Source organism: Balaenoptera musculus, chromosome 10, assembly GCF_009873245.2.
Source record: "Balaenoptera musculus isolate JJ_BM4_2016_0621 chromosome 10, mBalMus1.pri.v3, whole genome shotgun sequence".
Taxonomy (NCBI): domain Eukaryota; kingdom Metazoa; phylum Chordata; class Mammalia; order Artiodactyla; family Balaenopteridae; genus Balaenoptera; species Balaenoptera musculus.
Genome location: NC_045794.1, coordinates 46,061,705 through 46,080,856, shown reverse-complemented (window position 1 = coordinate 46,080,856; position 19,152 = coordinate 46,061,705). Strand labels below are relative to the sequence as shown.

The window sequence follows — 19,152 nt, the reverse complement described above, 5'->3', positions numbered from 1 at the left end:
ACGGCGTAGCGGCGGGGCCAAAACTCTCCACCGGAACGCGCCAAGCGGAGATGGCGCCACCTGCTGCCCGGGGGGCGCATTCGCCTCCCCTACTTGGCGTATTGAGACTACATTTCACAAGGGAATTACCCCCCGCAGGTAAAATAACGGAAAGCATGAGACAGAATTGTCACAAAATAACAATACAAGACACGTGGTAACACTTCATGTTTATTTCCAATGTACTTTCATATTCATTATCCATTTATGACTCATGACAAACTTGTGAGGTAGTTGGGTGGGTTCAGAAGTTTGGCCAAGGTCACACAGGGAGGAGGAGTAAATATTTGTTGAATGAACAAAAATATTTGATGAACACCAACTGTGTGCCAGGAACCATAGCCCTGCCCTCCAAGGTAATCTAATGGTGAGAAAACAGGGAGCAGACAAATGATCACACAAGACAAGGTAAGCCTCACAAGACGAACAGTTAGTTAAAGCGTCTCAAGGGAGAAAGAAATCATATTCAAACAGGAGGCTCACGAAAAGCTTTTTTCAGGAGAGAAGCTAAGGGTAATGAAGATTTTGAGAGGTAGAAATAGCCCTTCCAGGCAGGGAATCACCAAAAAGAATGAAGGAAGAAGGCAGGGAATCTTGGTGTGGATTTAGGGAACAAAGAGTAGACCTTTTGTAATTTGGCCAGAGGTTGCAATACATGTAGGAAGCCAGTAGGAAATGAAGTAGAAGGATAATTTGGGATCACACGGGACACACTGAGTACCAAGCAGAAGAGCTTATTCTTGCTTCTGTTGGGCAGCAGCAGAAGCTAATCAGAGCTGATTTTGGAAGATCACCAGAGTTTACAAAATGGTTTGAAGGGGAGTGAATGGAGGCCAGGAGGCCCCAGGAGGTGATGTGTGGCCCAAGGAGTAAGGCAGGAGAGCCCCCATCAGAGGCCCCACAGTGGGAGGAGAAAAGAGGTGAAGGCAAAACACATTAGGAAGGAAGGACTGACAGGGACTGGAAACCTAAAGAAAAATCAAAGAGAACCTGGTACTTAGTGATCAGGGCTGCAACTCCAAAAAGAGTGAAGGAGCTAAGGTCCAAAGGACAGCTCTGCTGCCTATCCCCAACTTCAGGGCTGGGAGGACTTGACCCAGTTAGAGCCATGGTTCCACCAGACTATCTCTAGAAGCAAGAAGTGGGTGGTCAGAGGTTTCTTGCTTCCCAGCCCCCCAGTAAAAGCCCGAGTTCTCTGGATGCAGAAGAGATCTTCAATGCTTATTTATTTTCCTTTTTAAAAAATTCCAGTAGAATCTGGAAAAAAAATCATCCATTCTGTATAAAAAGACAACAGCAGGACTAGACAGGATCATGACTGTCTCTCTGCAGCCACTGTTCACACATCCCACTTACCTCCCCTTCCCCTAAAATCCTGGATACCCTCCCATCTTCTTCTGCTGAGAACAGGAACTGGGAATTTCCTTTGCACTCTAGCCCAGTACAGCTAGGGCTCTAGTATGCCTAGCACGTAGCACCTCCCTGCACCTGCCCAAGAGTATCTCAGGAGACAAAAAGCGAAGGAGGAAAGACAGCGGCAAGGGAAATCCATCGTTTTTGGTCCTTATGTTTATAGCTCTGGACATATGGCAGTTCCTTCATTAGAACAAGGTGTTCAGAGGAGCAGATGGGTGACATCAAGCAGGTCTTGGTCCCCTGTGCCTGGCCCTATAGATGTTAACATTCTCATTCTCATCCCGCTGGGCCAGCTCCAGTTGGAAATGCTGGGGCAGGAGGTGCTGAAAGAAGCTCTCTGTCCCGTGCTCCTCTCTCATCTTGGAAGCCAGATAGATGGTGCCATGGGGCCCGCACAGGTGTTGGAGGGTCCCCAGCAGCAGTGGGAAGGTGGGCTCCAGATACACGATATCAGCCCCCAGCACCAGGTCATAGTCTCCAGGGAAGACATGCTGGTCAATCCCCCAGGACAAGGCGCGGACCTGGGCCCGGCCTCCAGCCGGCACATTGGCCTGGACGTTGCCCTGGATCTGTTCTAGGACCAGGGGCAGGTCAGTGATGGTAACATCACCCCCTGAGAGAGAGGAAGGAGGAGAAATGCAAGTCAGAGGGACCAACCAAGGGGTTTCGGCTCCTGCCCAGAAGGTCCAGAGACCTCAGGGCTTAGAGGATAATGTTTGGACAGCCCAAAGTCCACACTTCGAGTTTTAGTTGTCCTAACCTCAACCTCATCCACAGCCATCTCATTACTCTACGTTCTACAACATTAACATGCTCTCTAAGCTAATCTTCAACCTCTCTGCCCAACACACGACAATTAGATGTCAGCAGAAGCCTGGGCAGGACTAAGCTGGAGGTGGGCTGCGCACCCACCCCTACTGACACAAACCGGCCCTGATGGATCTGGAAAGCTTCCCAGAAGACATGACCTCAGCAAGCCTTAAAGGACAAGGAGGAGTTAGTCAAGTGGAGCTTCCCAAGCAGAGATCAGAGAGAACAAAGGCCTGGTTGCGAGAGAGCACAGTGTATTCAAGGAAGGCTGGATCTCAGAGGACGTGGAAGGGAAGAGAAAAGTGTCAAGACATGAGAGTACAGAGGAAAATGATTATGACATGCTAAGGAGATTCAGGCTTGATCCTGAGAGCAACAGGTTTTAAGGGCAGAAGCAGAGGGTGAAGACGATTAGATTAGGACTTCAGAAAGCTTCGTTTGCATGAGTAAAAATAGTTATCGAGCATCTACTAAGTTCTGGGGGTACAGGAGTGAGTAAAACAAAACCTTGGCCTTCCTTGAGTTTTGTTATAGAGGTAGAGACAAATGAGGTAATGCAAAACTATTTAATCACGATCATGGTGATTATTACAGAAAGAGAAAATACTCAGAATTCATTCATTAATATTCATTATGTGCCTATATGCCAGGTGCTGAGAATACAGCAGTGAACCAATCAGACAAAATCCCTCTGCTCCTGGGGCTTATAGTCTAGTGGCAAGAGACCTACAGCAACAAACAAAATGAAACAAACAAAACACACTGTAAGTCAGGTGGTAATAAATGCTATGCTGAAGCATTAAGCAGGGAAGGAGGATAAGAAATGCTTGAGGGACAGGGCAGGAATGTCATTTTAAATTGGGTAGTTAGGGAAAGCCTCATGGAGCAGATTATGTTTGAGTAAAGACCTGAAGGAAGTGATGGAGCAAACTCTGTGGGTCTCTCAGGTTAAGATGTACCAAATGAGGGACTAGCAAGTGTAAAGACCGTGAGGCAGGAGTGTGCCTGGCAAGTCTAAGGACCAGCAGGAAGGCCAGTAGCTGGAGCAGAGTAAGTGAGAGAAATAATAGTAGGGGCCAGATTCTAGGCAGGGCAGCAATGTCTAGGAAAGTGGTCAGATCCTGAATATATTTTGAAGGTAGACTCAATAGGGTTTGCTGACAGATTAGATACGAAATATTGGGAGCGGGGGGTTGAGGATGGCTCCAAGATATTTGGCCTGACCAACTAGAAGACTAAGTTGTCATTTATTTAGGTGAGGAAGGCTGCAGAAGGAGCAGGTATGGACAGGAAGATCATGAGTGCATTTCTGGGCACATTGAGCTTGAGATGTACATCAGACAACCACAGGAAGATATCGAGTAGGTAGCTGATTATACAAACAAATCTGGAGATATAAATGGGAGGGTCATAGAGTCATCAGCATGGAAAGGGCATTTAAAGCCACGAGGTGATGGAACTGCTTGGGAGTGAGTGTAGACAGAAAAGGGGAGGGGTCAAAGGACTGCTCCTGAACCCTGGCGTGCTCAGACTTTCAGTTGTGAAGAAGAACAGGAACCAACAAAGGAGAATGGAACAAATGCCAGTGAGGTGGGTAGAACCCAGAAGTGTGGTGCCCTGGAAGCCAAAGGAAGTGTCTTCCAAGGAGGAGGGAGAGACAAACACTGCCAAGTCCAGTAAGGTGGGCTCATAACTGACTCTTGTACTTAATAACAAGGAGTCAGAAGTGAAGCTCACAACCTTTCTGGAGCAACTGGAGTGGAGGGGGCAGGATGGGCTGGGGAGGGGGGTAGAATCTAGAATGGAATTGAGGAAACAATAGGAAGAGAGGAACGACAATGAGCATTAACTTTTTTGAGTTTTGTCATAAAGCAGAGCAGAGAAATGGAGTGGTAACTGGAGGGATGTGTAGAACCAAGAGTTTTTTTCTGATAGGAGAAATTACAGCATATTTATGTGCATAATACACACAAACACACATATGGAATGATCCAGAGAGAAGGGAAAACGGATAATGCAGGAGAGGTGGGGGAGCAGGGTGTTTGCAGGAACAGTGTCTTTAGGTAGATGAGAAGGTTTGGGGTCTCATGACACACACTTGACCTTAACTAGGAGCACAGCACGTCTGCCATGGTAACAGGAGAGAAGGCAGTGCAGACAGACACAGACACAGCTGGGGGAAGAGATGCTGTGATAAGAACATGTGGATATTTTCTATGAGAAAACAGAAGCGATCAGAAGAGCTAGGAAACAAAGTCATCAGCTGAGGAGACATTTGGAAGTTTGAAGGGCAAAAAGATAAGAAACAAGATGTTTAGGAGAGCAGAAGAATAAGTGGGTGAGGGAAGGGTAAGAGGCTAGCTGGGCAGCGCTTAAGGATGCATCTGAGGATAGTGACAACAAATTTAAAATGAAACCAGGGACTTCCCTGGCGGTCCAGTGGTTAGGACTCTGTGCTTCCACCGCAGGGGGCACGGATTGGGGAACTAAGATCTTGCATGCTGCGAGGAGCAGCCAAAATAAATAAATAAAATAAAACCAGTCAGCACAGTTGTGTGTATTATACTAGGAGGGCCTAGGGGTGGGAGTGTCCAGGAGGTTTTCCCTTGGTAGTGACGTTTGAGCTGAGCGCTGAAGAAGGCATATGCATTAACCAGGTGGTACAAGGGTTCCAGACATAGAGTACAGCCAGTGGGAAGGCTCCAAGGAAGGGGACATCGAGATAGGCTTGAGGAACTGATAGGAGGGCACTAGGTAGCACAAGGAATACAAGAGGGAGCGGGAGAGGCACAGAAAGAGGCTAGAGGGAGACGCAGGGCCTTGGAGGCCATGCCAAAGGCGTTAGTTCTATTCTGAAAGCAACAAGAAGCCACTGAAAGATGGGGAAGAGATGCTGAAAGATCACTCTGCCAGCCAGGTGGAATGGGCAGAGGTCTAGGTGTGGGCAAGGGGTAGAAGCAGGAAGACCATTTTGACTAATTGTAGCCTTCTAGGCAAGTGATGGTGACAAGGACTGGGGAGCCATCAGTGTGGATGGAGAAACAGGAGATTCAAGAGAGTTTTAGGAGATAAATCCGTCGGACTTGGATAATGGAGTTGGGGGTGAGAAAAAGGGACGTGTCAATTGTGGGTCTAGATTTCCCACTGGGTGGATGGTAATTTGATTCACTGAGATGGGAAAGGCTGAGGGAGAAACAGGTTTGGTGGCGGAAGAGCACAAGATCTAGTTTGGGCAAGCCAAACTTCCCCATAGGGAAGCTCGAAGACACTTGTGAGAATCCAGGGAAAAGATGGCAGTGGCCTGAGCTAGAGATGGAGGGGAGAGGAATAGACAACTGGGGAAGTATTAAGTTCATATGACCCAAAGGACTCACTGATTGCCAGGATGAGAGGGGAGAGGGCAACAGATGAGAATGACACCCAGATTTCCGACTCGGAAGCAGAATAGGGAGCAAAAGAAGGAGAAGCCAGTCTGGGAGCAAGTGAAAGATGTTTCCATTCATATTACACCCATTTTTCTCCCATTTTAGCATAGCTGCCCACTTCTCATCCACCCATTCCTTCATGGAAAGCTGCTGTTGACACTCCCTCGGTTCTTTCTGAGCCTGCTATGTTCATACTCCTCATCTGACAGAGCTTCTCCCTGATGGGTTCCCAGAGAGTCAAGGGAGACGTGGCCAGAGCATGTCCACTGCTCTGCACATACCTTGCCATAGTTCTCATCTAGTAACATCTTCCCCCATCTTCACCGCTAGACCATAAACTCCTTGGGGAGAGGAAATTTGTCTTACTCATTGTTGTATCCCAATACCTAGCACGATTCTTGGCACATAGAGGACTCCAAATACCTGTTGGTTGGATGAAAAGAAGAATGCCTGCCTCTGGGAAGACTTCCCTGAATGTGTTTTCTGTTATGTCCCTATGAACAAGGACATGTTAATTTGCATTCCTAGGGAGATAACATCATAAATGTTTTTAAAGGAATGTTTTTGGTGTGAAGTTTTGCCTGCCCATTAGATTATAAACTAAGAAACCGTTTCCTTTGTAGTTTTTGGTTCTTGACAAAAATGGAGGAATATTTTCCTTACCTTTTCCTTTCCCAAGTCTGCAGTGCCTAATTCCTACCCCACTTCCCACAAAGCACACCCTGACCCTCAGAAACTCATAAGCTTGTTCCTCCCAAGCAATGAAAACCTAAAGAATCAAAAATATATTCACAATGAAGTCATAAATTACTCATGAGGTTTAATACCTGCAGATTGCTCCCCCTACAGGATACACCCTTTTATGCATTTTGACAGAAGACCATATATAAAGCAAAGGAGATTTTTCCTTGTAAATCTCCATGAAATCACAAAGAGCAAAAAGGTAGGAAAAACTCCTTCTACTAAGGCCTGCCCGATTTTTATTCCTTGCCCCCAAATCAACCACCTTGGGTGCTCTGACAGCCAATCAACGCTGTCTGGCACACAGGAGCAAGTAGGGGCACACACACACAAAAAAGTTTGTTAGAAAGAAGGGACTAGGCTGGTTCCAAACCACTCCCCTCTCCCAAGAACCCAGGAAGTGACAACTTCTCCATATCCCCGTCCTCCCCCCAACTCCCTCCCACCGCAAAGCTCACGCACCCTGCAGCGCTGCCAAGATACCCACGATGCCCGTCCCAGCGCCCAGTTCGATCACTTTCTTGCCTCGGAAATCCACATTCTGACTCTCGAAATAGTTGCACAGGCTTAGAGCCTATGGGAGAAAAGAGAGAAAAGATAAGACTGTAGCGGGGATGCTCCATATGGGAAAGCGAGAGTCCGGGGTCTGACCTTCCGCGGACCCTAGCCCAGAGCCGCTCACTCCTCACCGCGTCCCACACGTGCGCTGCCACCCCGAGGCGGGACCCGAAGTTCTCCGTGATGCTCAGCACGTGCCCACAGAAGTAGAACCGGCTCTTCTCCGAGTAAGAGTCGGCGAAGAGTCCGACCTCCCGTGGGAACACGGATTCAGGCTCTGATTCAGGATCTGGGCGGGGGTCCGCCATCTGGCCGCGAGAGTGCCCGGACGCCGGCCAGTGCTCGGATCCCGGATCGTGGGGGTTGAGGACCGCGGGCCGTCTCGGCTGCCCAGTGGCACCGAGCCCCGCCTCCCCGAGTTTGCCCTCCTTCCTCCAGTTTGACTTCCTGGAGGTGGAATGAGGAGCTGCCTCCCTAGCTCCGGTCCCCAGCGCACACACGATGGGACTCACGCCGGACCACGGGGGTCAGACCCGGTCGACTGCTCGGAGAGCGGGAGAAGGGGAGAGGAAGGAGGATTAATTCACCGTAGGAAGCGGGGTCCCTGGACCCCTCTCACCTGCGGGGTGCACGGGGGCCTGCAACCGGGGTGGTAACACAGACCAAACAGAAGCAGGCTAAGGAAAGAGGCTGGGTGCGGGTCTGGCCTTGCCAGCCCAGTTAAAGACCAGCGGCGCGGAGGCGCCCTCCCGCGCGGCCCCTCTGCGGTCCTCCCTGCCCAGCCCGGCAGAATTCACTCCTGGGGCTTTAAGGGGTGGGCTCTGCTCACTACGTGCCTTCGTGCGTCATTCTCGTGCGCCCTGAGCCTCGGTCTCCACGTGGGTTCGGTGGTTAAACCCGGGCTGGGGATCATGGCGGGAACGGAGACTGGGGACGCCGCAGCAGGAGCCGAGGCCCCTCAGCCTCAGAAGCGCTACTATCGGCAGCGGGCTCACTCCAACCCCATGGCGGACCATACGCTGCGCTAGTGAGTGAGCAGGGCAGGGGCGAGCGGGGGAGGGAGAGGAGGGCAGAATTCTCAGAGTAGCCCGGAAAAGCGATTGTGCTGGGACGGTTGGAGGGTTTAGAGTAGGCTCGGGAGGATCAGCTGGGTGACGTCAGTTTGCGGAGGGTGGGTCGGGGAGATTGGGCAGAGGGCGGAGTTGGCGGGTTGGGAGGGGGCGTGGCGTTCTGGCCGAAGGCTGGGTAGGGTTGCAAGTCTGGGAAGAGAAAGAAATTGTTACTGAGACTAGAGTAATGGAGGCCGAATGTCGTTTCCATCTTTCAGTTTCATCTGTGGGATTTAAAAAAAGACATTTGGGGGGAGGGATTAATTGGGAGATTAGGATTGACATATACACTACTATATATATAAAGTAGGTAACTAATAAAAACCTACTGTATAGCACAGGGAACTCTACTCAATACTCTGTAATGACCTATATGGGGAAAGAATCTAAAAAACAGTGGATATATGTATATGTATAACTGATTCACTTTGCTGTACAGCAGAAACTAACACAACATTGTAAATCAACTATACTCCAATAAAAATTAATTTTAAAAGAAGACAAACTTATACACAATCCTGCCCACACCTTACTCCATCCTCTTCCCGCAAAGAACTTCAACAAAGCAAAGTCCCTATGCCTTAGGCAGCCAATCTCTGGGACAAGGGAAACTTGAGCCCCAGAAAGGAGAGCTGCCCAGCCAGAGTCACATCAACCCTGGAAATGGAGACAGGCAGATCAGCAATCATGGGCCTCATGATAGGCCTATGATTCACACTGGGGGGTTAAGGGTGGTTTCCACTGTGCTTCCTAGAGGCCAAAGGGCCCGCTCTTACAGAATTTTTGAGAAACCCTCCTCTCATCCATCTCCCACCCTCACCCATCCACCCACACACACAGTACTGCTTCTGCAATGGTATGACCAACCTTCTCATGTTTCTCACGTCTTCTCTCCAATAGCCCTGTGAAGCCAGAGGACATGGATTGGTCTGAGCTATACCCAGAGTTCTTTGCTCCACTGACTCAAAATCAGAGCCACGATGACCCAAAGGATAAGAAAGAAAAGAGAGCTGAAGCCCAAGTGGAGTTTGCAGACATAGGCTGTGGCTATGGCGGCCTGTTAGGTAACACCCTGGCCCTTTCTCTGGGGCAAGGAGAGGCAACGCCTAGGTTCTGCCAACTCAGCAGGTTTGGGGGCGGGGGCATAGTTGGCCTTTCCCCTTCGGACCAGACATTGGTGCTGTGACATCAGTGTGGAGAACCTCCACTTTCCCTCCACTCTGGGTCTGTGGCCTTTGCCCTGGAGAAGGGAGGGGGCTGCCTCAAAGCCTCTTAGAAATTGGATTGTCTTGTCTGGCCCTGCCCCTGGCCCCAGTCCCTACGTGAGCCATTTCACCTGCCAGGTGCCGGGTCAGTGAGCTGGTCAGCACAAGCGTCAGAGATTAGTCGCTGTGGCCAGTGATCCTGAACTGTCTTTCTCAGGGATTCCACCACCACCCCTCCCCCTCCCCCCTTCCTCACCAGAACTCATTCCTTCTCCATGCTCATATTTTCGAATTTCTCTTGTGTTGTCTGTATTGTCCCAGCCATACATGCTGGACCAACTTCTCTGTTTTTAGATCTTCCATAGAAATAACAGCATGACAGAGAGGAAGCGCATGGTACTTGGTGGCGGAAAACCATGGTTCAAGTTCTGATTCTACCTCTTCTTAGCTCTGTGACTTCGGGCGTTTCCGACCCTCAGTTTTCTCATCTTTGCAATTTACCACAGAATGTAATCAGGATTAAATGAGACAATGTGTGAAAACATTGTGAAGATTTTAAAGCACATGCAAAGATACATGTATTCCCAGGCCCTCTCACTTCCAGTCCTGGTGACTTTTTTTGGGTCTCCCCCAGCCCACTCCTCCAGCACAGAGCCATCCATACAGGTAGCTCTCTTGCCACACTTGTCATTACTGATTTTGGTAATTGCAGATTGAGGCTTCCTTTCCTGTGTTGACTCCTTTGTATATCCTGCAAGTATGAGGTTGATGATTCCATTCCTATTTCTGTGTCCAGTGGAACTGTCACCGCTGTTCCCAGACACGCTGATTCTGGGTCTGGAGATCCGGGTGAAAGTCTCAGATTATGTGCAAGACCGGATTCGGGCCCTACGAGCGGCTCCTGGAGGTGGTTTCCAGAACATCGCCTGTCTCCGTAGCAATGCCATGAAACACCTTCCTAACTTCTTCCGCAAGGGCCAGGTGGGGAGGGGCACCCATGGGTTAGACTGGTAAGCAGGTGGGGCATGGAGGCCAGGCTCTCACAACCCTGTTGGTACACGTCTGTCTCACAGCTGACAAAGATGTTCTTCCTCTTCCCTGACCCACATTTCAAGCGGACAAAGCACAAGTGGCGAATCATCAGTCCCACACTACTGGCAGAATATGCCTACGTGCTGAGAGTTGGGGTGAGTCAAGAGTGGGAAGGAGGATGGGGTCAGGGGCCTAATAAGGGACCTTCCACTAAGAATTCAGTGGGGGTGCATTTAGGACTCACCACCACCCCCGTGATCCTGCTGCTCAGTTGCATGCAGCCCCCTATCTAAGGTGACTTTGCCTGCGCAGGGGCTGGTATATACCATAACTGATGTGCTGGAGCTACATGACTGGATGTGCACCCATTTTGAAGGGCACCCCCTGTTTGAGCGTGTGCCTCTGGAGGAGCTGGTAAGTAGGGGGCCTAAGGGAAATTGCAAAGATTTCTGGAAAGGTCCTTTCCAGAGTGGTTCTCTATTCTTTGAATCTAGCTTAATGCCAGGAGGATGGGATGGGTGTCTTGGGACCAGGGCAAGGACTTATTGAACCCTTCCTTCTCCCAGAGTGAAGATCCCATTGTGGGACATCTGGGCACCTCGACCGAGGAGGGAAAGAAAGTTCTACGCAATGGAGGAAAGAATTTCCCAGCCATCTTCCGAAGAATACAGGATCCCACCCTCTAGGCAGTGACCCCCAATCCTACCCTTCCTGATCACTGACTTTGCCTTTGCTGACTTTGCCTTAGTTGGACCCCATCTTCCAGGGACTGGAAAGAAGACTGGGCCCTTGGACCTTCCCAGCTGAGCCTGCTAGGGCTGAGCAGCAAGAGTCTCTCAAAGAAGTTGAGGAACTGCCCAGGGCAGAACCCTGGAGTTCATGACCATCCCTGACTCCTCTCACCTTCTTACCCTTCCAGTGGCAGCAGAAAGCAAAAGCAGCTGACTGGGAAGGTCAAAAGGCCTTGGACCAGAAGGGATCTTTGGAAGGGAGTGGAGTCTTGCTCTCCCTTAGCAGTCCCTTCTCCTGGGATTTCTCCTTCTCAGCTGGAGTGAAGAACGCAGTTCTCCACTGTCCATCTAAACTGCCTGCTAAGCTCAAATCACCTGCCCACTCGTGTTTACTTTGCAGTTCAGGGGGTAACATGTGTATGTGTGCACATCCCATGCTGCTGTTTCTCAGGAAAGGCTAGAGTGTGTATCGCTCCTGTCCTCTCCCTGCCTAAGACTTGACCTGTGGAATCTGTGTTCCGTTTATTGTTGCTGTCTCTGGAGATCCTGGGAGGGTGTGGTGGTGGAGACCCTCTCCTTCATGTTGACCTTTGCTTTGATTCCAGAACTTCAGAGCTGACTTGCTGACACAGAGCATGCCAGGGCCGGGGGCGCGGGAGTGAGGAGCAGACAGGTGAACTGGGGAGGATTCTGAGGCTAAAAGTGGAAAGGGGCTGCTGACTAGAAAGCCCCACAAAGGGGACTGAGTCAGCTGGAGATTCAGAGCACTCGCTTAGCCCTTGCTCTGTCCAGGAGCCCAGATAAATCTCTCAACTTTTATAATTTGCAAAAAGTTCCTTCATTTCTGCTCCTCAAGCCCCAAATTACCATGGCTGGAAGGACAGGGCTTGTTGACGGAAAAGACCAACCCCCCTTCCCAAGGAATAAAGATGAAGGCTCCTGGAACCATCTTAACCCATTAACCCACCTGCTATCTGCCCAGTGTCAGGTACAGGGGGAGGGGGAGATGTAGTAATGCAGGAAAATTGTGCTCACATACCAAAAAGGTGCATCCCGATGAGCCTGGAATCTGAGGACAGCTACAGCTGTGCCTCTTCCCTGCTTCCCTTCCCGGAGGAGCTGGAGGATGGGGAATTCCTGAGGATGGGCCCCAGTGGGCCTAGCTCCCTGAGGAAGTGATGGGAATACCAGGGACCCAGTCTGTATGTTGGTCACCTAAGCCTCACCAAATAGCCTTTCCGAGGAAGAGATCTTTAGGCTGCTGGACTAGGGCACCAGCCCAGAAGGAGAAGCCTCCCCTCCCAAGAGGGTCATTGCAGCATGAGATCCAAGGGAGCCTCTGTGGCAGCTCCGGCCCCGCCTACTGTTCCTGGGTGCTAATCCCCAGCACAGACCACTCCTGAGAGGGGATTGGCTGAGGAGCTTGAAGAGGGGGCGTTGCCACTATCGCGCCCAAGAGTTAAATAGGGGCTGGGGCAAGATGCTCCGGAGAAGCACGCTTTCGCGGGTTCCCCAGCCAGACCATGACCCAGACCCTCAAGCCCGCTTCCAGAGTGTTCCATCGCGTCCGCTGCCCTCCTGAGCTGGGCGCCTCACTGGGCTCCAGAGGCTCGGACTCAGCGCCCCGGGGCTTGGCGGACATCCCAGGCCCCTCCACGCCCGGCTTCCTTGCTGAACTTTTCTGCAAGGGGGGACTGTCACGGCTACACGAGCTTCAGGTAGAGGGAACCGTTCTCGGGACTGGAAGCTGGGGAGGTTGGCTTTAACAACACCCTAGTGCAGAAGGCAGGAGGGAGGGCCAGTGAGAACAGATGCCCATGAATTATGGAAAAGACAAGTTGGGACTGGGGTCGGTGGTTCGCCAGGGGCGGAGTCTGTCCCAACACCAGCAGAGGAGTGCGTTCAGAAAGCGCCTTCTCGCCGCGCAGAATTCTGGAGACTCGGTAGATCCAGGACAAGTGCGCGGGAGGCACGTTTGGCTTAAAGTTAGTGCGTTCCTGTACATTCAGTGGAGGCTCGTCCTGAGATGGACAGTCCACGTGAGGAACCTTTAGGGGTTTCTCCGCCCAGGTGACCAAAGAGAAGTCCTGAATGTCAGCTTTGCACCAAGTCCCCCCCCCCCCCCCCCCCCCCCCCCCCCCGCTTTGTCAATCACACTCAAACTTCCTAGGGATGGGAAGTGAGGGAAAGAGGAGGAGGGGTTTGCAGCATCAGAGCCTTACACTGCTTGGGAGCAGACGCTCCCTCTTTCAAACCCCAAACAACGCCCTTGGCGTTGGCACGAGCCGAGGTGGCAGTTGCCGGCCCGGGTCTCCAGTGTCCGCTGCTCCTGTTCTCCCAGGTGCAGGGCGCCGCGCGCTTTGGGCCGGTGTGGTTGGCCAGCTTCGGGACGGTGCGCACTGTGTACGTGGCGACCCCTACACTCGTCGAGCAGCTGCTACGACAGGAGGGACCCCGGCCCGAACGCTGCAGCTTCTCACCCTGGGCGGAGCACCGTCGCCGCCGCCAGCGGGCTTGCGGACTGCTCACGGCGTGAGTCCTCTGGCCCCAAAGCCCCGACGCCCAGCTGCGTTCCTCTTTTGTGGCCGGTCTGGAGGCAGTCTGGGGATGTGGAGGGAGGTCGGTCGTTTCCCCGAACCTTCTGGCAAATCGAGGTTTCCACCCCAGTCTGTTTCGCCCAAGCTCAGGTAGAGCCCGGCTCTCGCCTCCCTTTCCACTCTTTTTCTTTTGAAGCCAGAATCCTGGGAACTCACGGAAGGGGCTGAGGCACCAGGATCTAGATGTAAAGTAAGATTCTGTGACTCAGCTTACCCAGGAACCCAGGCCCCTCCGGGGCAGGAAATAAGTAACGAGGAGGGGGGATGGAAAGCGGGTGCAGGCAGGGGCAGGTTTCTGTACCCCCAAGGGAACAGACGCAATCCCTCTCCTGGCCACCCCAGCCCAACACACTCCTTCTCCAGCGCCACCAGCCTCGTCGGGCCGCCTCTACACACCACCGTCTGCCCTGATGCGCCCCTTCTCCACACCCCCGCAGGGAAGGCGAAGAATGGCAGAGGCTCCGGAGCCTCCTGGCCCCGCTCCTCCTCCGGCCTCAAGCGGCCGCCCGCTATGCCGGGACCCTGCACGACGTGGTCGGTGACCTTGTGCGGCGACTGCGGCGCCAGCGGGGACTGGGCGCTGGGCCGCCCGCCCTGGTTCGAGACGTGGCAGGAGAGTTTTACAAGTTTGGACTAGAAGGTGAGTCCCTAGACAGGGGCAAGTGTAGGAGGCACCTGGTCCGGGTCTCCCGGTGCCCTGACAGCGCCCCCTCCCGGCCAGGCATCGCTGCGGTGCTGCTGGGTTCCCGCCTCGGCTGCCTGGAGGCCGAAGTGCCACCAGACACAGAGACCTTCATCCGCGCGGTGAGATCGGTGTTTGTGTCCACACTGTTGACCATGGCGATGCCCAGTTGGCTGCACCGCCTCGTGCCCGGACCCTGGGGCCGCCTCTGCCGAGACTGGGACCAGATGTTTGCATTTGGTAAGGCAAATGAAGTCGGAGCGGGGGAGCACAGAGGTGTTCAGCGGTAGTGAGGCGTCCCTGTCTCCTGTGCCCGCAGCCCAGCAGCACGTGGAGCGGCGAGAGGCCGAGGTAGCCATGAGGAGCCAGGGAAATTCTGAGGAGGACACGGGATTTGGGGCGCACCTGACCTACTTCCTGTTCCGGGAAGAGTTGCCTGCCCCGTCCATCCTAGGGAATGTGACGGAGCTGCTACTGGCTGGAGTGGACACGGTGAGGTTCTCCCTCCATGCTGGGAGTCCCACTTCCGCAGCTTAACCTCCTCAATCTCAGGGGCCATTTTCCTGCTGCAGGGGATCCATTATGGTCCCCTAGGCCAGTTTGGCTTAGCACCTCCTGGGTTCCTGACTGCCTCATATTCTGCCCCTTATGCTGGGTCCCCACTCTCAACCCCTCTGACGCTCTCACCTGTCCCCTCAGGTGTCCAACACGCTCTCCTGGGCTCTGTATGAACTCTCCCGGCACCCCGAAGTCCAGACGGCACTCCGTTCTGAGATCACAGCTGCCTTGGGCCCCGGCTCCAGTGCCCACCCCTCAGCCACTGCTCTGTCGCAGGTGCCCCTGCTGAAGGCTGTGATCAGGGAAGTGTTAAGGTGAGGGGGCAGAAGAGGAGAGCTAGAGAAAATGCTGGGGAAGGGCTGGGGAAGCAGCTAGCGGACGGGAGCAGGGAGAGAGATCAGAGGAAAATGGTACTTTACGCCTGGCCAAGAATGGGTTTGGAAGTTGGGGGGGGCATGAGAGGGAGGCTACAGCCCCCAGCTTCATCTTGTTGTCTCCCTTTTGTGCCCTGCAATCCAGACTGTACCCTGTGGTACCTGGAAATTCCCGTGTCCCAGACAAAGACGTTTGTGTGGGTGACTATATTATCCCCAAAAATGTGAGTAGAGCCTATGGGCCCCTTTTGCTAAGCCATCCCTCACTACCTTGGGACTGTTCCTGTTCTCAGATACTCCCAATAAGCCCTTCAAACCCTCTCCTTGGCCTCAATGTCTCTCTAGGATATAATGGGGCAGTAGAGAAAAGTAGCCCCAGAAAACTTCCACATCACAACCAACCAGAGCCTGCCTTCGTCCCAGTCCGTAGATCCTGTTCTCTACTTCCCTCCTGGCGTTCCTGGGCCCAAATTGACAAGTTTGTGTGCCTCCCTCACCAGACGCTGGTCACTCTGTGTCACTATGCCACTTCAAGGGATCCCGCCCAGTTCCCAGAGCCAAATTCTTTTCGTCCAGCTCGATGGCTAGGGGATGGTCCAGCCCCCCACCCATTTGCATCTCTCCCCTTTGGCTTTGGCAAGCGCAGCTGCATGGGGAGACGCCTGGCAGAGCTTGAGCTGCAAATGGCTTTGGCCCAGGTGAGTGATCTAGATCTTCTACCTTCCCCAGACCGGAGCTCTAAAGCCATGAGCTCTTCTCCTGATAGGCATAGGAAAACATATAAGACTTGGGAGACCTAATCCTCTGAAATATGTCAATCCCATCATAGGCCTGGAGGGTGAGCGAGGGTATTTGGACTATCTTTTTCCCTACCATAATCTCTTACCGTCATTAACTAAGACATCCCCTACCCGACACAGGTGCCATTCCAACACTGACCATCCTAACACTAATAATGCCCATTACCAATCAAGCCCACCGTTGTAGACCCCTCCCATAGTGATAGCCTTCCTCCTCCCTTTCCAGATCTTGATCCACTTTGAGGTGCAGCCTGAGCCAGGTGCTGCCCCAGTCAGACCCATGACCCGGACTGTCCTGGTACCTGAGAGAAGCATCAACCTACAGTTTGTGGACAGATAGTCCTGTGGAAGCACACTGTCACCATCACCGTTTCTCTCATCATAGGGGTTTATCAGGCATAAGACCAAGATATGTGTATTCCCCTGTGGCCTATCTGACCAAACGGGTTACAAAGACCATAGCAAAGTGCTTGAAGCAGCCCTGATCGAGGTGTGAAATATGCACTTGGCCTGACCCAGCAAGCCCTGAGAAAACCATGGTCCATTTGCCTGCTTAGCCCTTCTGGTCAAATCATATGCATCCTTCAAGGGCCAACTCTGATTTTAACTAATAATGCTGGATGGCCTGAGGAAGAATTCGACCACTGGCCTTTTGGGGCTTCACAGTATTCACTCTTGCTGCTGGCTAAGCACTTATCATGGCATGAGCTAAGTAACTGTGCATCTGGTCTGCACCTGGTTGATCCTCTCTCCTTGCATGTGAGCTCTTTGAGAGGAAGGATGAGGTCTTATTCTGTCTTTAAACACCCTGCCAGGGCCTATCCCTGACTGGGTGACACCATATCGATTCTCAGATTGTATTTGGACAATGTGGTAGAAGGGATAAGCAGCTTACCAGGCTCTGTCTACCCTGCTCCTTCCTCATTTTGCCCCTAGGAAGGTGAGTCTATCCTCACCTGGTGTATGATTTTTAAAAAACTCTCCTTGGCTCTCTGGTCACTATTAGGTTTGGCTTGTCCCACCACTTAGGTCACAGGCAGAGATATCTTTGGACCTGTCCCTGCCCAACCCTTCCTTTTATATATTGGAGTTTTTAAATATTCAGTTTTTAAATTAAAAAAAATTTTCAATGTTCCATCCTTGACTTTTGACTGACTTATTTTCCACTCTCACTTCCTCTAAGACCTGGAGGCAAGACCATCACACAAACCCTCCACTTTGGCTTCTCAGGTCCTGGGAGTGACCCCATAACAGGACCTAGGTGGGAGGTCTAGACACCTGGGAGAATGGTTTGCATCACAAACCCAGACACATTTCTTTTCTTTTTTCTTTTTTTTTAATTAATGAAGATACTTTTAATAATTACGGCCATCACAGATAGAGGCAGTGATTTAAATTACAGAACTGTGGTCTAAGTAATTTAGCAATTTTCTTTAATTTTTTATTTTCTTAATCTTAAAGACAAACCACAGAACTTACTATTCACTTGTGATTCTACATTTAATTATCTCCAAAATATAGAGAAGATCATTGAGGACAAGATTTTATAAAAATTTGGGGGACTATCACAGGTACATAAAGAGGACTAATTATTAAATTATTCTTTATGTTTGGTCAGTTTTGCCAGACACATTTCTATCTGTAGTGGGAACAGCCAAGTCTGGCTCCCTGTAAGAGATTAAGGGGGTGGTGGTGAAAAGTAGCTTCAAGGGCTAGGCTGTTAAAAGGGTGGATAGGGACTTGCCGAGATGGCCAGAGACGGCTGACTCTTTGGTAGAAGAGTGCTTTTGGAACCTGGAGTGCCAGGACCAAAGGACACCCTAGCATGGACACTCTGTCCTGCCTGGAGAAGGTGCTCCAAGGCAATTTCCTTCAGAGAAAGACAGGGATACAGACAGAGAAGTGAAGTCAGACAGACAGGATGAAAGCCAAGTGTGGAGGTGGCCAGAAGCCCTAGGGCACCAAGGCAAGAGAAGAGGGGTGGGCAGCAGGAGCCCGTTTCCCTGAGTCAGCATTCTCTGGCCCCCCAGTGGCTGGGCTCCGTTCTCCCCTTGTAATGTATATAGATTAGCTTCCATCCAAATACATCTCTCAGCACATTCCCTGCAGCTCCTTCTGTAGCCTAGCTTACCCTCCCCATGTCAGGACTTGTTCCCCTTCCTCCTGCTCCCCTCCATTCCAATTAGCAGATGGAGACAGAGATTTCACTTCACACTTCCCCCTCCTCTCACCACCTCAGCCCCTGCCCTAGACATGGCTCCCTGACTGCAGAAACTCCATCAGCCACTGGCCTTCTGGGAGCTATCTATCTATTTATGTAAGACCTACAGAGGGGCAGTGTATACCCAAGGCCCTGTGCAGAGACCAAGGTTTGTGTGCTCTTATTGCCCCTCCTCTCAGCTCCTTCTCTACTGGGTTCTCAGTCTCCACCCCCATTCCCTATCACTAAGCTCAACTTGAACCTAAGTGACCTGATTTTTAGCAGTTTTGAGCTTGGAGGGGAAGTAACGCCCAGCTTCCTCTCAGACCCTTTCCTCTGGAATCACTGGGGAAGATTTTGCACACCCACACTCCTCATGGGAAAATAGGACGGCTCACTTGAGGAGGGCAGCAGTTCTTATGACCCCTCTCCTGGACAAGAATCTCTTAAAGGTGGAATAAGGGAAAGAAAGAGGACCCTACAGATCGCTGGTCCCAACTTCCATACCAAGACCTCCAATGGTCCTGAAGGGGAGGGGAACATACTGTCTCACTGGGCCTCATTTTAGGACGCAGGGTGGAAACAGAGGCAGTGTGTTTGTGTGTAAGCGTGCCTGTGCCCTTGGGTATGTCTGAGCCTCCATGTGCGGCCATTGTGGGGGACAGCCCAGGCTTGGCACAAGCCTCATCTGTGTCATAGCTACCTAAGCCCTGTCTGCCAGGATAAGAACTAAGAGTCACTTGGATTTACTGTCTCCCTTTTGGTCTCCACCAGCTATTCTGTGAAAGGCAAATCAGTGAAGTCTGGCCCTTCTGTCTCCCCAGGTGGGGAATGTGGAAGGTTATCTCTCTGGGAAACGATTTCCCACTGGAAAA

General features: G+C 51.7%; 3 protein-coding genes across 3 annotated transcripts; 2 read left to right on the top strand and 1 right to left on the bottom strand.

The window, feature by feature from the left end:
- Positions 1 to 192: 192 nt before the first annotated feature.
- Positions 193 to 7,339, bottom strand: EEF1AKMT3 (EEF1A lysine methyltransferase 3). Its single transcript, XM_036865560.1, has 3 exons — positions 7,121 to 7,339; positions 6,894 to 7,005; positions 193 to 2,068 (listed from the first exon to the last, which is right to left on the bottom strand). The coding sequence occupies exons 1-3, from the start codon at positions 7,295 to 7,297 to the stop codon at positions 1,677 to 1,679; spliced, it is 681 nt and encodes a 226-aa protein (XP_036721455.1). The 5' UTR covers positions 7,298 to 7,339; the 3' UTR covers positions 193 to 1,676.
- Positions 7,340 to 7,435: 96 nt separating this feature from the next.
- Positions 7,436 to 12,028, top strand: METTL1 (methyltransferase like 1). Its single transcript, XM_036865559.1, has 6 exons — positions 7,436 to 8,016; positions 8,999 to 9,162; positions 10,100 to 10,284; positions 10,377 to 10,490; positions 10,648 to 10,749; positions 10,902 to 12,028. The coding sequence occupies exons 1-6, from the start codon at positions 7,901 to 7,903 to the stop codon at positions 11,019 to 11,021; spliced, it is 801 nt and encodes a 266-aa protein (XP_036721454.1). The 5' UTR covers positions 7,436 to 7,900; the 3' UTR covers positions 11,022 to 12,028.
- Positions 12,029 to 12,158: 130 nt separating this feature from the next.
- Positions 12,159 to 17,181, top strand: LOC118901854 (25-hydroxyvitamin D-1 alpha hydroxylase, mitochondrial). Its single transcript, XM_036865553.1, has 9 exons — positions 12,159 to 12,784; positions 13,408 to 13,598; positions 14,101 to 14,303; positions 14,385 to 14,585; positions 14,665 to 14,837; positions 15,045 to 15,217; positions 15,423 to 15,501; positions 15,778 to 15,975; positions 16,304 to 17,181. The coding sequence occupies exons 1-9, from the start codon at positions 12,590 to 12,592 to the stop codon at positions 16,415 to 16,417; spliced, it is 1,527 nt and encodes a 508-aa protein (XP_036721448.1). The 5' UTR covers positions 12,159 to 12,589; the 3' UTR covers positions 16,418 to 17,181.
- Positions 17,182 to 19,152: the final 1,971 nt, after the last annotated feature.